General features: G+C 50.2%; 1 protein-coding gene across 2 annotated transcripts in view; it reads right to left on the bottom strand.

Annotated features, from left to right (window-relative positions):
- Positions 1 to 9,652: 9,652 nt before the first annotated feature.
- C5H4orf50 (chromosome 5 C4orf50 homolog) overlaps positions 9,653 to 16,497 on the bottom strand; it is a 48,489-nt gene continuing 41,644 nt past the window's right edge. For both annotated transcript variants that reach the window (XM_061191221.1, XM_061191222.1), the window contains 3 exons: positions 14,950 to 14,998; positions 12,856 to 12,977; positions 9,653 to 9,898 (listed from right to left, as the gene is read on the bottom strand). In XM_061191221.1, coding sequence (XP_061047204.1) covers positions 9,653 to 9,898; positions 12,856 to 12,977; positions 14,950 to 14,998 — 417 coding nt within the window. The remainder of the gene's footprint in view (positions 9,899 to 12,855; positions 12,978 to 14,949; positions 14,999 to 16,497) is intronic.

The raw sequence follows: 16,497 nt of genomic DNA, 5'->3' as shown, positions 1-16,497 counted from the left end.
GCAGAGTGGGGAGGAGGGAGATGTCAGAGGAGCCGGAAAATGAGCGGGCCCTTCAGCTGGGCGCTCTGACCGTTAAGCATGACTGTGCTATGCGCCGCCGGGCCCTTGGCCCCTTACTCCACTGAGAGCACGTGAATTTTCTTTTTAAATTTTTTAAAAAATTTATTTATTTACTTTATTTTTGGCTGCATTGGGTCTTCGCTGCTGTGCGCGGGCTTTCTGTAGTTGCGGCGAGCGGGGGCTACTCTTCGTTGCAGTGTGCGGGCTTCTCATTGTTGTGGCTTCTCTTGTTGCAGAGCACGGGCTCTAGGCACGAGGGCTTCAGTAGTTGTGGCACGCGGCTCAGTAGTTGTGGCGCTCGGACTTAGTTGCTCCACGGCATGTGGGATCTTCCCGGACCAGGGCTCAAACCTGGGTCCCCTGCATTGGCAGGGGGATTCTTAACCACCGGAGGGCGCGTGAATTTTCTGTCATGAATTTTGGTTTTACTTGGACATACTTTATCCCCATATAAAGATACTTGAGGAAAGGCAAAGGAGCGCAGCAGAGGAAGCAGAAAGCTGCCACATGCCTCCTGTGAAGGGCACACTTTGCATGTGAGGTCACCTCCCATCTTGACCACCCTCCCACGTGGGACGCGTCCAAGTCCCACCGTGAGGGTGTAGTAGGTGGGACTGCTCTGATCGGTCCTTCCTCCTCTTGCCCTGTGGCCTTGTAATGCCAGGGAGTGGGTGGGGGAGTCTGTTTCCCCAACCTGTTCACACGACTTACTGTGGCCGATGGAATATGGTTCTGGGCTGAGGCATTAAGAGGCACTGATGCTCCGTCCACTCTCCTGTGTGCCACTAGAAGACAATGAATTCCAAGAATTCCAAGGAGAACATGGTGACGGGTGGCACAGGCCTGAAGCCAACCCTCAGCCTAGAGCAGAGCCTCCCTGCTGAGCCCAGCCTGGTCAGCCAAACCTCAGTCCACCTCGGACCTGACAGTGTGAGAGTGGACGCTTGAGGTCGCTGAGTTTGGGCTGGTTTGTTATGCGGTGATATTGATGCTACAGCTGATTAACACAGAGAAGTTAAGTGACTCCCCTAGGGACACACAGCTATTAAGCAGTAGTCCTGTGACTTCCTTATCAGGTGTTCCTTCTCTCCCCCCAGGCTGGGGCTGGGTGCAGGAGCAGGACGTTCCCAGGACAAGACCAGGATGCAGGGCTCAGACTACTTGGGGGAAATGGAAGAAAGCCGTGGCCTTGGTGGGGAGCAGTACCCTAATCATGCCAGTGAGCAGAAACCACCTTCCCGTTGAGGGTTGCTCCCAGGCCAGGCTCAGGGAGAGCTTGGACTCCTGAGTCAGGCTCAAAGATGCACGGGGGCAGGATACGGCCCTCCAGCCCTTGGCAAACAGGAGGGCCGCACTGGGAAGACCTTGGGGGCTCCCTGACTCCTCTAAGACCTGCTGACCTCAGCCTGCTGACTTGGTACCTCTGGGTCTGAGTCGGCAAAAACAAGGTGCTGAGGCTAGTCTGGAGCATTTGTGCGGAATCACAAAAAGATGCCCACGCCAGGTGGCTGCAGCCCACAGGTCTCTGTGTGAACTTGTAAAAGGCACCACTTCCTCCAGCCAGGCACTGTCTCCTGGCAAGGACAGAGCTGGGGGATTTAACCCCCTTTTGCCTCTGGACCATATACTTTGTTCAGTACACAAAGTGAACAAGCAGACCAGCAGCCCTGGAAGAGTGAGGAGGCTGGTTGTTTGGCTCCTGCTGCCTGACCATGGGCCCGACTGGCCCACGCACACCCTCAGCAGGTGTGCTCGGAACCTGCTCTGCTGATCGCACCCAGGACAGCACCAGGGCACAGCAGGCCCTCAGTGTTGACCTGTGTCTGATGAATAAACCGTCGGTAACGAAAGGGAGTTGTCTATTGAGGCCACTGGGACTTAACCCATCAGCTTCTGTCTGCAGTCTTCCCCTTGTGTGTGTGGTGGAGGATATTGACTCTGGGGTCTGGTCCGGTGTGAGGCAAACACCAGGGTGTCCCAGTCCTAGGGATGGGGATGGGGATGGCGGAAGCGACAGCAGCTGGAGGCAGTGAGACCCAGCCCCGCCCCCCCTCCAGCCTCACACCTGCTTCCCGTCGCTAAATTACTCTCAGCTGCCAGCAGACAGAGCTGCTAGTCTTGGAGCTGAGCCCTGGAGGGCTTGGGGGAGCATTTGGCTGAGATTTATAGCAAAGGGGAGAATTGATGTGCGTTGGGGAGGCAGGCAGAGGGATGGGGGAGGGGTGTGGGAGGGGAGAGCAGGAAGGGGAAGGGGAAGGGGAAGGGCTTGGGAGGAGTAATGGGGGGCGATTAGCTCTGGGCAATAATCCAAGCGGCAGGGCCTCCCTGAGCTGGGCAGTGCAGCAGAGGGGAAAGAGCTTAGGAGCACGGCAGGCCTGCGCTGGTTCTGAGATTTCTGTCCCCCACAAACCAAGAAAACTTACGTGGGATTCGAGGCCTCTCTATGCGTTCTCGTCTGTAAAGGACAAGTGATGATGCTTAGCCCAAGGAGCTGTGAGAACCCCATGAAGGCAGGTGAGAACCCCATGAAGGCAGGTGTGGACCCCTGGCACAGGCAGAGGCAGGAAGCAGCTTCTATCACATATTCCTTCCCGCTCCCAAGGTTGGGGAGCTGTGCTACCAGGGACACAAGTCACCATTTATCCCCCATTCACTGTATAGAAACCCTCAGGATGATTCCCCTCAGAGCTCAGAGCTGGAGGAAAAGTTCTCCAGAGCTGCTTCCTTTTATTGGCAATTCAATGCCATCAAACCCATGTTATTCCCCTTTTTGCCTTGACTACCAGGAAGCTCAGACCTCATTTTTCCATTCAACTGTCATAGCTGCCCATAGCCTTAGTGCTGGGTATAATTATTCTCTCCTACCATCAGTTATTATCTGACCCTAAGTTTTCACTCTCTGTAATAGAGATTCTTTTTATTGTATCCATGTCTTTTATTTTAAGTCTCTTTAACTCCTTCTTGGAAGTAGGTAGGGACATATATAGCATGCCTGGGGGGTGGATTACATGGGTACAGGTGTGAGGACCCATGTGTCAGGTACTGGGATTTGGCTCCAATGGAGGAAAAATTGATTTCAGAGTCAGAGCCAGACAGACTGGGCCTCAAATCCTGGCTCTGTCAGTCTGGGCATCTGTGAGCCTCAGTTTTCTCAGCTGCAAAATGGGGATAAACCCCCATCCCTCACAGGCTAGTCAATGAGGAATTTCAGAGGCACACTGTGATAAAGCCATGCATGCCCAATGCCTGGGGCAACGATGGCTGTTATTTGGCCAGTGGGGGCACTATATTTTATACAACTCCGGAAATGGGAAGACATGCTGAGCCCTGACTTTAGCAGGTGGTGAATGTAACAGCAACAACAACAATAATAATAGCTTGCACAGTGAGCCAGGCTCCGTGCTTTATGCCTCACTGAATTGTCTTCCTAAGATATGAGGTCAAGTGTCCCCATTTTACAGATGAGAACACCGAGGCCCAGAGTGGGTCCGGTGTCATACAGAAAGGAAATGGCAGGCAGAATTTGAGGCCAAAGCCTGTTTTGTTGCACCCTGTAACTGCTCTCAAGGTCGACAGGCCAGGCAGAGGGGACAGAAGAGGCCGGGCCCTGTGGCCGTGCTTGGTCACCCTGTGGCTAGAGCGGGGGTTGGGGGAATGAAGCTGGAGGGGTTTGTCAGTCAGATCCCTGAGGGGCTGAAGGCCAGTGCCTGGGGCTGGGCTGCATCCTGTAGACTTGGACTCAAAGGGAGGAGGAAGTAGCTCAGGAAATTATTTTCCATGCCTAACAGTAATTTCTGTGTTTTTGGAAACGTTTTTTCTGGATGGCAGGGATGCTGGCTTTCTACTTGAAGGCATGGTGGCAAGTTGCACTTGAAGATAACATCAACACCGCAAATGGCCAAGAGGCAGGCATTTAGCCTCTACTTAAGCCTTCTGAGATACACTTTGGGAAGTGGGTCTGTTATTCGCATCGTTTTTCCAGGGGAGGAAACTGAGGCACAGAGAGGTTAAGCAGCTTGCTCAAGGTCACACAGCTGATAGTGGCAGAGCTGGATGTTAGAACAGCTGCACAGCTTATACTCTACCGCCTATGTTAGGTTTGTTCACTTTAACAAGGGTCAAATGAAGTGAGAAGGCCTGGCCCAAGCAGTGGAAACGAGCATCCTCATGGATGTTGAACAGGGGCTTTTAGGAAATGGGAGACACCAGCCCAGACCATCTCCTGAAGGCCTGGACAAAGACACCCTTGAATCCGTGGGAAGGCTTTCCGGGAAGAGGCAGACCAAAGAAGAGGACCAAAGACCCTGGAGGGAACTGCAGCAGTTTGAGCTGGGTGGGGAGGGTCAGCTCAAAGCCGCACAGGGATTGAGCTCCTGTGACTGTTAAGTGTTGAAAAGCTCTCGGCCGGCTCCTTACAGCCCTGGATGAGCTTGGCTGCATCATCACCCACAGACCCGACACAGCACCATCACTTCCCCCAATCTCTTTACACCTGCCTCCTCAGGGAGGCTTTTCAGTCCTAAGCTCTGTCTCCATCTGTACCACCAGCGATCCGCACCCTCTCCTTACACCCTGGACTTCACCGATTCTTCATCTTCTCATTCTGCTTTTTAACATCACATGCATCAAGAGGAAACAATGGCAGCATTCCCATAGCTCTCATCACATCCCAGGGCCTCTTTTTAGTGCTTTTACTCACTCACCCCTCACAAACCACCCTAGGCTGTAGGCAACCCCATTGTACAGATTAAAACACTGAGGCACAGAGAGCAGAGGTGAGGAGAGGAGCCAGAGCTCAAACCCAGGCAGGGCATGTGTGCTCAGCTCCTGGGCCACCTGCCTCCCAGCATTAGAGGGAAAGAAGGAGGGATGCGCACCTGGGCTGGGAGGGCCATGGGCGAGGCGCTGGTCACGGGGCATCTCCCGTGAGATGCCAGTGAGGTAAGACGAGCTTATGATGCTGTTATTTCCATTTTCTCAGGAGGAAACCAAGCCTTCAGGTGCCTTGGCTCAAGGCCCGCAGGTGGAGCATGGTGGGGCTGGCATGTGAAGGCAGGACTCTGTGTTCAGGGCCCACACCCTATCCACCTGCTCGGGAGAGCCGGCCTGGGTACCAACTGCCACATGGGACTGTCTGCCCATGCCTCCTCTGCCCTGGCCCCTGCCAGCCCTCCTCCTGCTTCCTCTGCCCTAGCCGGGCTTCTACGTCTGGGGGAAACCCGGGCTGGAGTGTCCACCACTGAGCACAGTGTCTGGCATAAGCGTAGCTCAGAAGCCCTAGATCCCTTCCTGACTGGCCTCCACCCAGGCCACCACTTCTGCTCTCAGGACAATATCGCCCATCATGGCTCAGCCCAGACGCCACCTTCTCTGCTCCCCCTTGGCCTCCAAGTTCCTCAGGGCCTTATCAGCTGTCCGTCCCTGGTGGCCAGATCCCAGCTTCCCTGCACTGAGGTCACTCATGCCCACGCATCACCCTCCTGTCCGGGCGGTCAGTGCCTGCAGGATGGAAACACGGACGGTCCCTCGCTGGGGTCCTGTTCACTGAGCCGTCTCCCCAGTCTGATGTATCCCCTCCTCCTGAGGGCAGGGCCCCATCTGTCTAGTTCACCGCCTCAAACCACGCTGGTCCATGGTTGAGGCTCAAAAAGTAAATGCTGAATTGAATCAGCACATCCTAGGGTGCATGATGGCGGGGACCCCCAAGCATCATGAGGGGGAGCGAAAACTGTACAGTCTCAAAGTGGGGCGGGGAGTGGGTGTGGACAGGGCTCTCAAAGCGACAAAGGCTTCTCTGCTCTGACCCAGAAATTCCTCTTCTAGGAATCTGCCCTCAGATGAATTCACACGTGAGTGAAGGGATGGATGTACAAGCATCTTCATGACAGCACCGGTTTCAACAGCAAAAGATCAGAAACAATGCGAATGTCCATTGAAAGGGAGCTAGTAAAATCCACACAATGGAAAACAGTGCAAGTGTTTAAAAACTGAATGAACAAAATTTATGTTCTGATGGGGAATGATCACCAAGATAAATGAACTGAAAAAACCAGAGCACAGGCATCGAGGTAAAACGGGTGTGTGTGTGTGCAGGTGTGTGACTGCTTAGAATATACAGGGTATCTCTGGAAGGAGTCATAAGAAACTGGGGTCATGTTTGCCTCTGGGGAGGGGAACCGGGAACAGGGGTGGGAAGGAGACTTGCACCATATAGATTTCTGTGCCTTCTGAATTTTGAAGCATGAAAATGTCTTCCCTATACTAAAGACACATGTAAAATCAAACAGGAAAGTCACAGTGGGATTGCAAAAAAAAGCAGCACCTTCCACTGGGGGATTATAAAAGCACATGTATATCCATCCACCTCTGGTTTCCTACCCCCGACACCACCCCAAGCCTTTGCCTGTGTGTTTGCCCACACCCGCAAGGACTCTCTCCCTGGCTGAGCCCTGCTCATCTGCGGGGCCCACCTCAGTCACCACTGACCCCTCCCTGACCCCTCCCTCGCTGGTCAGCCGCTGCTTTGTGCCCCTGGACCCTGCATTCTCCCTGCTGCACTCTGCTTATGCCACTCGGTCTCCGGCTATCTGCACATCCGTCCCCGCAGGAGCCTGGAGGATGGGGACCTGGAGTGAGACCCCTGAGACCCAGCCCCCCAGTGCCTCATCTGCCCCGGCAGGTTCTCAGGGAAATATTTGCTGAACAGACCGCTTTGCTGCAGGAGCAAAATGCCTCCCAGAAGGGCATGGCAGTGAATGGCAGTGGATCAGGTGCAGGGAGAGGCTGCACTGAGCACTTGAACCGCTTGGCCAGGGGCCAAGCCAACCCTCTCATCCCATTTGCCTAAAAGCCCAGGTGGTTCGCAGCAGCGGGGGCGGGGTGTGCATTTACCTCACTGTGTTCAGGGCTCCTGCTCTGCGTAGCTCGGCCAGGCACCCCCAAGAAGGCGTCCACTGCTGCTTGCTGACAGCCCCGTGTGACAAATTGTTTTCTGCAGAGGCAGCTGGGCTGGTCCATCTGGCTGGTCTCCAGAGGCCTTGGGTCACTCCTGGTGGGAGGGGCGGCCCGAGCCAGCTCCTGCGGGCTGGGTTCCTGCCTGTCCCCACTCGGTCGCCCGAGCAGGTCCTGTCCCTTGCCTGGGAGCATCTGACCAGGCTGGGCCCTGGCCCCATCAGGCCCACCAAGGGGGACACGGGGCCCCTTCCAAGGATGGGAGTCCACAGTCGAGGCAAGGCAAATGCCGCAGTCTACCATCCACCATCGCAAACGTGTCACCAGGAGGAATCACAGCACAAAGCAGTGACCCAGCTTGAGGAAATCCAAAGTGCCAGCCCCAGGCGGATTCACGGCTCAGGTTAATGATAAGCGGCTCCTGGCTTCAGAGCATGATTTATTATGGAATCATCGGGCTACGCTGCAAAGATTGCCGTGGCTTCTTTAATGGATTTTCCCCGGTGGCCTTTCTGCTGAAGCCCAGCATGTGAGCAGAGGCGGGAGGGAGCACTCAGGTGACAGAACACCGATGTCTGAACCTGGTGGGAGTATCTGGGGACCAGAAATGGCCTTGACTGCATCCGGCAGGCTCGGCGCTGTGGCTTAGCTGGCTGCTCACCCCGACATCAGCCGGTTCATAGCCTGTCTTCGGCGTACTCCCAGTGCTCAAAGCTAATGGCATCGTCCCAGAAAAAAGGGAGGAGAGGGCAGAAGAGGTGAGTGCCAACCGGCGTACCGACCAGCTCTGCAGGATGCCGCACAGTTGGCAGTTATGGGGTGGCTGTGCTGATCCAAACCGTGAAAGTGATGACAGCAGTGGTTTCCAATCTGGGGACTCCTTGGTGTGTGATGGGGTCACAGGGCTTACAGGAGGTTCTGGAGGATGGAGATGGGCATCTTCTTTATTCTTGTTTCCCAGCACCTACCCAAGGTTCCGGAGCTCACATGGCAGTTAAATTAAATGCTTAATGAACAAATGAATGGGTGGATCCATTGGTAACCCAATCCAAGGAACTGTGGATGGACGTGATGACCCACAACAGTCCCGTGGGCTAATGAAGATGGTAGCAGCTTGATGAGCTGATGCTCGCTCATGGATGTGCTTTTCTTACGCCTTGATGACCCCCCAGTTTTCCTCAAAATAAATCCATTCATTTCTATCCTTGGGCTATGGTTAGGTACATAAGGTGCTAACGTCAGGGGAAGCTGGGTGAGGGTGTGTGGGAACTCTTTGCACTTTTCATTTCCACATACAAAGCTAAAATATATGAAAATAAAATCAATATGCTTTGCCTACTGCCCCGGGAGCCCTCGGTTTCTTGTCCTGGTCCTTCCTTGTCCTTATGTGACAAGCCCCTCACCAGCCCCTCCTAAGGAGAGAGATGATGTCTCTGATCGGTGAGCCCGGGGACAGGGTCTGGGCACCTGTGGCCCAAGCCCCCTTGACTCTTCTTCTGCCTCTGGGTCCCACACCTGGGTCAGGGCAGGGTCCTGTTCCCGGAGGAAGTAAGTGATGCTGGACAGGGATGAGGCAGTGACTCTTTGCACCCGGCTTGGCAAAGGGCTACTCTGCACATTCCCCCTCTGGTGGCACACCAAAGTCCAGTTTCATCCTCAGAGCCTTTGCCCATGCTGTTCCCTCCTTCCCCACCTCACCCATGTACTGAACACCTTACCTCATTGGGTCTATGGGCTCTGCTCAGCCATTCCTTCTGGAATGACCTCCCATTCCCCAAAGCCAGGCAGAACTGGCTTCAAAGCCCTTTGTCTCACATCTCACGGCACACTTAACCATGACTGCACGGTGAGTTGTTTACATGTGTGCCTCTGTTGCCCTGTGAGCCCCTGGGGCAAGGGCCAATGTGGACTCACCTCTTTCTCCCTCATATCATATTGCCTAGTGTATATTAGATGTCCACAAATGTCTGTTGAATGAATGGACTTATCAGAAAGTTCTGATTGGTTTTAATGTTTTAAAATGTGAAAGAGATAATTACTTAAATTAAGTGTCTCCTTTGGTAGACAAAAATCTTTTAAAACATGGGGAAGGGCCCCAAGCAGGAAAATAACAAAACAGTTCTCTGCAGCTGACAATGTTAGGAGCTATTAGATCAGGCCAGGGCCTCCCAACCCCGGCACTGCTGACATTTGGGCTGGACAATTCTTTGTTCTAGAAGGCTGTCCTGTGCACTGTAGGTGTTTAGCAGCATCCCTGGCCTCTACCCACTAGATGCCAGTGGCAGCTTCCCAGCTGTGACAACAAAAAATTTCTCCAGACGTTGTCAGATTTTGCCCTGCGGGATGGGGGATCATACCCAGTGGAGAGCCACTGGGCCGGTCACTCGGTAGGTTTTGGAACAGAAAATATTCCCTTTGCTGCCTGGATATTTGCAAAGCTGGACTCCTAAGAATTCGCAAGTCCAGTATTTCTCTTGAGCTCTGACAATCAACACAGATCCCCAAGCCACAGGCAAAGCCACTTGCCACCGAATGAGGGTTTTGATTGCTACCAATTTCTTAAAACGCTCTCTGAAAGTTCTGCATCAAATATTTACGGAGTCTAGGAAATGACCCCAGAGAGTGAGTGGTCCTATTCCATTTATAAATCCAACGGTGATTTATTGACCAGGGAAGTGCTGCAGATGCTTTGTCGAAGCTCTTGGTGCAAAGCCAGGATCCTTGCAGGGCTCAGGAGCTCGGGGGACGGCAGGAGGTGCTCAGCTTGGAGGCCAGGACAGGACATTCCACCTTTTTCTTGCAGACGTTGTACAGGGAGCCCTGGTTCCACAGCGATGGAAGCCTGGCACATTCCAGGGTCGGGCGTCAGCCCCGAGGGCCAGGGAAGCTGGAGGCAAGAGCACAACAAAATGGTCTCTGCTTCTACATGTCCATAAAAGCCCCTTTGGTCCCACATTTTATCCAAGGAAGAGATGGCAACAATACCGAACATTTATTGAGCACTTTCTGTGCCAGGCAGCTGCTATTACATGTCAGTGAGGCACACGCCATCAGCACTGAGTTATAGACGAGGCAGTAGAGATTGGGGTGGGGAAGGCTCGAACCCCAGGTCATCTAAAGGCCTGACAAGACGATCACTGATGGTATCTCCATAGAGTCATGTCCTCTGTAAATTTTGTTGTTCACGGTGACAAGAGATGATGACCTTTCCATTAAAAGGAAAGCAATGTCCACTGGATGCCGACCTCCTACTCCCCTGTTTTTGCTTTTTTTTCCCCCTCTAAGCTCAACCATAAAATAATTGTGACATATGACAAATTTAGTTACTGCCCTTCAAAAATGACCTCGTTTTCCTTCTAGGTCACTAATGCCCTGGTGTCGTTTAGAGTTCATTTTCACCATGGGAAGCTCTTACCAAAAGCCGGCCCAGAGAGACGGCCTGCAATCTGTTTTTCCTAGGGCAGAGAGCTCCGCTCCTCAATGCCTGTTACAACTGAACGGAACCAAGGCTGTGGGCAAAATGCAATGCTAGGGATAAGGACGAGGTGTCCGCATGACCTTCTAGAGAAAGAGCCCAACAGCTGCCTCCCACCGCCTCACTCTTCGTCCAAATCCACCCAACAAGGCCTCCTATGGACCAGGTACTGTGTAAAGCACTCGAACAAAGACATTTACATTGACTATTCTGTCATCTCGCTATAAAGAAACAAAAGTATCCTGTGGCCTTGAAATTATGTCCAATAAAGGAGGAGTTTTTATCCAGCAGCATTCTACAGTGTGGTGAGAACTCTGAAGAAGGTTGAGGAACACTTGAGAAACTTGGAACCATAAGAGTATTAAGATGTACTTGGGTTCATCCATTCATTCAATTTATGCTCCAACTATTTCCTCAAAAGCTTTGCTATCAGTTTCTGGCCAGTATCACTGAGTGCAGACATTGGAGGGTTTTTTTTCTCACATCGAACTCCAGATTGTAACCTCAAGGGGGGCAGGAGAGACAACTCTCATCCCCCCAGTGAAGGCCCAGCACGATCTGGACACATAATGACCAGAGCATCAGCTCTAGAGCCAGACTGCCTGTGTTGGAACCCCAGCTCTTTAGCTGTGTGACCTGGGGCCGGCTATTTACCCTCTCTGTGCCTCACCTTTTCTCACAGGTGAAGTGGAGTGAATGTCAAGATCTATTTTGTGGGCCCATAGTGAGTACTGGAAAAGCTGATGCATTGCACATAGTAAGCATTCAAGAAATGGAAGCGGGGGTTTTCTTTCTCATTGTTTTTCTTATCAACATCATCATTATGATCTCCTAGACTACTCTTTCCTTTATGCTGCAGCCTCGTTTAATTGCTTACCAATCCCCCAATGCTTCAGGAGCATTCACTCCTCTGTCTTTGCAGGTGTCATTCCCTTTGCCTAACATGCCTTCTACCTGCTTGTAATAAGGTAGGTCAAAGATCAAAAGTCAGATGTAATTTTCCTAGAAAAAGATCAAAGCTGGAAAGAAGTTCTCATTACTAGATAATAAGCCTGCAGATAAGTAATTTGAAATGAAAGTCACCAGTTAGAAAAAAAAAGTTTAAGGTCAATCAATAACAATTTATTGAACACCTCCTGTGCCAGGCAGTACAGTAATTATGTTATGTGCATGATTTCATTGAATTGTCCCAAAGACCCCAAGAGGTAAATATTAGCTCCATTTGTTAGATTAAAAAAATTAATATAAGCATGAAGGCAAGAGAGAAGCCATAGGAATAAAAGGAAGAAGAAAAACAATAATAATAAGTTGAAATAAAAGGCCAAGAATAAGATCAGTTTCCTCCTAAGTAATGGCTGCTTTTTTTTTTTTTGAGCATCTCTTATTTTCCAGAGACATATTCAACTCTGCTTATCTGATTTTATCCTCATATCAGCAGTAGGCAGCATTATCCCCATTTTACAGATGAGGAGATTTAAGCACAGACAAAGTAAGTAATCCACCCAACATCACACTGAATTACAGTTGAGATTTGAACTCAGGCCTGTCAGACTCCAAATATCATAAGTAAAATAGGTTTTCTCTGGGAAAACAGAGCGCTTCTCTGGCTCTGACTGATTAGGACATTTTGGACCAAACCTTCAGTAAGAGCATCTAGGAAAGCTGGACAAAATATAGCAAAAGATCTATTTGAAACCATCTGAGAGCTACAAAGACTGTGAGGATTTGTGGGACTAAAATTCAAGATAGGAGAGAAGCCAAGAGTAGTTGGCTCACATTGAAGGCTGTATTTCCCTCCAAGTGAAGGTGAAGCCTACGTGTGATTGTGGTGGCTGAGAGGTAGAAAGCTAAGCAGAGATTTTGACAGCCTCATGGAGTGGGAAGTGGCTGGGGAAGGACACTGATAAACATTACAGGTTTTTGCTTGGAACCATGAAAGGTTATGCCCTAAGAGTAAGAGTGAGCAAGAAATAAAACAGATCTCATAAGTACTAAAATTATCTCTGAATCAGTTCCGATGTGCGGAACAAAGGAAGTCCTGTCTGGATGAAGACACTATCAAATTACATCTTCACATTTTCACACATGATGTCTAGCACTCAGTGAAAAATAACAAGACACAGAACACATGATATGACCCAATACACAAAATTTAAAAACAGATAATAAAAAGAGACTAGAAGGGGAAAACAGAGGGGTGCTTTGTGGTCACTTTCTAGTTCTGGACCTGGTGATGGCTTTATGGGCACATACCACTCCATGACAATTCATTGAGCTGTACATTTCCGAGTTGTACCCTTTTCTGTATGTGAGTTATACTTTCAATACAAACGTTTATTTGAGAAATTAAGTGACTGATGCCCTCTCACCTTCAAAGAATCCAGTTGAGTTGTCTGTGCTGGCCACTCAGCCTCTGGAATAGGCCAGGACTCTGAATGCAAAGGTCTTTGAAGGACACTGTCCATTTCGGGATTCAGGAGGTATTTCTGAGCTAGAAGAGAATGTTCTCAGTCAAGCCTCAGTTCAGAAGTCTATTCTAAAAATCAACAAGTCGGACTTCCCTGGTGGCGCAGTGATTAAGAATCCGCCTGCCAGTGCAGGGGACACGGGTTCAAGCCCTGGTCCGGGAAGATCCCACATGCCCTGGAGCAACTAAGCCCATGCACCACAACTACTGAGGCTGTGCTCTAGAGCCTGCAAGCCACAACTACTGAGCCTGCGTGCCACAACTACTGAAGCCTGCGTGCCTAGAGCCCGTGCTCTGCAACAAAAAGAAGCCACCACAATGAGAAGCCTGAGCACCGCAACGAAGAGTAGCCCCCGCTCGCCGCAACTAGAGAAAGCCCGCGTGCAGCAACGAAGACCCAACGCAGCCAAAAATGAATAAATAAATGAATAAATTTTTAAAAAACCCTATATGTCATAAAATAACCTTAAAAAAAAAATCAACAAGTCTCTGAGCCTTTTCATTGTCTTTCATTCCCAGATCCCTTCACCCCACAACAGAGGCCCTCTTGGGTGCATTTGAACTCTGAGTGCCACATTCACAGCCCTCTGGTGGTACTGCCATGGTCTTGGGATATCCTAGAAAATTGCCTGCCTGCTTCATTGTCCACTACCAGGCGGTAAGCTCCTTCAGCACAAGGACCACCACCTCTGAAGCTGACTCATTTTTGTAAGCCCTACAACACCTATCAGGGATCTGGCACATGGCAGCCTTCTAGATATGCTGAATGAATACGTAACTAAATTAATCTAGTACATTTCCTTCTTTTAAAGGTGAGGAACCTGAGCCCAGAGAAGGGACGACACTTGCATAAACTAGTGGCAGAAGCAGGACCAGCTAGAATGTATGCACCTCCAACTGTGAAAACAGATGCCAACTCAGACTGCAGGGATAGAAGACAAAGGTACAGAAGGGCAGGCCCATCCTGACCAGCTAAAAACTGAAGCCAGGTACCTCTTCTTGTTTGTTGGCGCCCTGCAGTGTGTCAGGCACTAACATTCTGAAAAAGATCATGTTATCCTCCTTTTAAAGATAAGGGTCTGGGGCTCAGAGAGGTTAATTAACTCATCCAAGATCACACAGCTGTAAGAACAGAATCTAGTAATAAGAATCGCTAAGCGAGCAGTTATCAAGAGCAGCTCAGTTGCCTAAAGGTAACTCTATCCATACTTTCTTCACTTTTATATTGAGCACCTGAAAACAAAGTAACCCTAAACAAACCCTTAGGAACACCCCTCCCCCAGTGCTGATACTACACTGCACTCGTAAAACAAGGCCCAGGGAAATTCTCTCTGGCCAGATAGCATCTTAATTTTCTTTTTAACAATAAGAATAATAGAACAACAAAACCCCACCCATGTTACCATCTAAGTAACCACTGTTGGTATTTCAGTTTATATTCTAGCCTAAGTTGCCAATCATTCACAGATGTTCACGTACAGTTGTATCATTGTAGTCAACCAATACATTCCATTTTCTATCCTTTTTTAATTTAGTAGGATATCCTAATTCCCATGCTATCACATTGGTACTTATCAGCATCATTTTAGTGACTAGTACTTCATACTCAGTGAATATGGGTTAATTAACAATACTGGAGTTTTTCCCCACAGTTTTTCACTGTTATAAATACCCTGGCATGAATATGCCTGTCCATTGAGCTTTTCCACATATAGAATTATTTACTTAGGATACATTTCCAGGACTGAAACTACAGGGTTGCAGAATTTGGCCATTTTGGCAGTGGCAGTATTTTTCTAATGCGTTCTCCTTAAGTAGTGAAATGAAAAGGCAGAGTCAGTAGGGAAGAGAGTGCAAGATAGTGGGGTCGGGTTTCCTTTAGTCATCTGCACTTGACCATGGGCTTTTGCCCACCCTGGCCCACCTGTCAGATTGTCCTGCCGGTGTGGACTGTGTCTGAGCATGCAGACTATTCCTAACTGAAAATCACACTGACCTCTTACAACTGCTGTCTTCTCAGACTCGACGTCCAGGTGATGGCTTGTCTGGAAGAAAAGACATCTCAGCAGTTATTCTTCATGACACAGCTGGAAAAGCCTTCTACAGACAACTACAACTGGAAAAATCAGCCCCCTCACCGCTGCAGAAAGTGCATTCTATGGCAAGATCCACTCCTCCCTGTGTGTGCGAAAATACAGGCAGGACCTCCCCTCCTCCTCTGCCTACGATCCTCAGAGGGGTCCAGGATTTGCTCCCAGGGATACAGGTGCGAGGAAAAGCTTCCACTTCCTTTACTCAAATTGAATCTCCAAAGGGAAACTGATGACTGCATTTTAAAAGCTGTTAAAAGGGGGGAAATGAGGGCAGCTGGACGGCAGAGTCTCCAGGAGAAATACTCTCTCTGTGTGGAAGTCCCTTCGACACCTTGTGAGAGCTGATTGCTGAGCTGCACCTGGGACTCCTCACTCAGTCACCCAGGAAACCAGGTCGGGCTGGACCTGAGTCCCTGCACCACCCCCTGGTGGGCTAGTTGTCCTCCTGGACCCCACATGCACACAGGAAGAGGTGAAGCAGCAATGGTAACTCTGCTCTGAGAGCACTTCACTTATATCCCCTAAAACTGTGTGTCTTCGAGTACCATGACCCTTCACACCCCAGTGCCTTTGCTCATGCAGGTCTCCCAGCCTTGAGGGCCTTCACTCCATCCTTCCAGCTAGTAAAACTCTTCTTTTTTAATCCTTCAAGGCCTAATTTGTGTGCTTCCTTCTCCAGGGATTATATTCCCAAATAAGTCTCCTTCTCTCTGCTCATTGCTATGTTTCAAGTGAATGCTTTTGTTCACACCTGGGTTTGGAGCTAGTCTTACTAGACACAGACTTCTTCAAAGTGAAACTGAGGTTTCATTGACTTTTGTATCCACAGAGTAGTCTCACAGGTGCTAAACTACTTCTGGAGGCACTGCATTCAGTACCTGATCAGAGACCTATAGATCTTTCCCCTGCTTCCTGCTCCTCATTTATCCCATAGGCCTGGAGAGGCTTGGAGCCAGGCAGCCGCAGGTTGAATCCTGGCTCTGCTGCTTACGGGCACCATGGTCTTGGCCAAGTCAGCTGAACTCTCTGAGCCTTGTTCTCTCCATCTGCAGAGTGGAGCCACTAATATGGTCCTTGCAGGGTTTTGTCAGAGTGAAATAAGAATGAACGTCTATGGCTTCCCTGGTGGCGCAGTGGTTGAGAATCTGCCTGCCAATGCAGGGGACACAGGTTCGAGCCCTGGTCTGGGAAGATCCCACATGCTGCGGAGCAACTGGGCCCGTGAGCCACAATTACTGAGCCTGCGCGTCTGGAGCCTGTGCTCCGCAACAAGAGAGGCCGCGATAGTGAGAGGCCCGCGCACCGCGATGAAGAGTGGCCCCCACTTGCCACAACTAGAGAAAGCCCTCGCACAGAAACGAAGACCCAACACAGCCATAAATAATAAATAAATAAATAATTAATTAAAAAAAAAAAAAAAAAAAAAAGAATGAACGTCTGCTAAATGCTCC

This window comes from Eubalaena glacialis, chromosome 5 (assembly GCF_028564815.1).
Source record: "Eubalaena glacialis isolate mEubGla1 chromosome 5, mEubGla1.1.hap2.+ XY, whole genome shotgun sequence".
In the NCBI taxonomy this organism is placed as follows: Eukaryota; Metazoa; Chordata; class Mammalia; order Artiodactyla; family Balaenidae; genus Eubalaena; species Eubalaena glacialis.
This window is presented reverse-complemented; position numbering and strand designations above follow the sequence as displayed.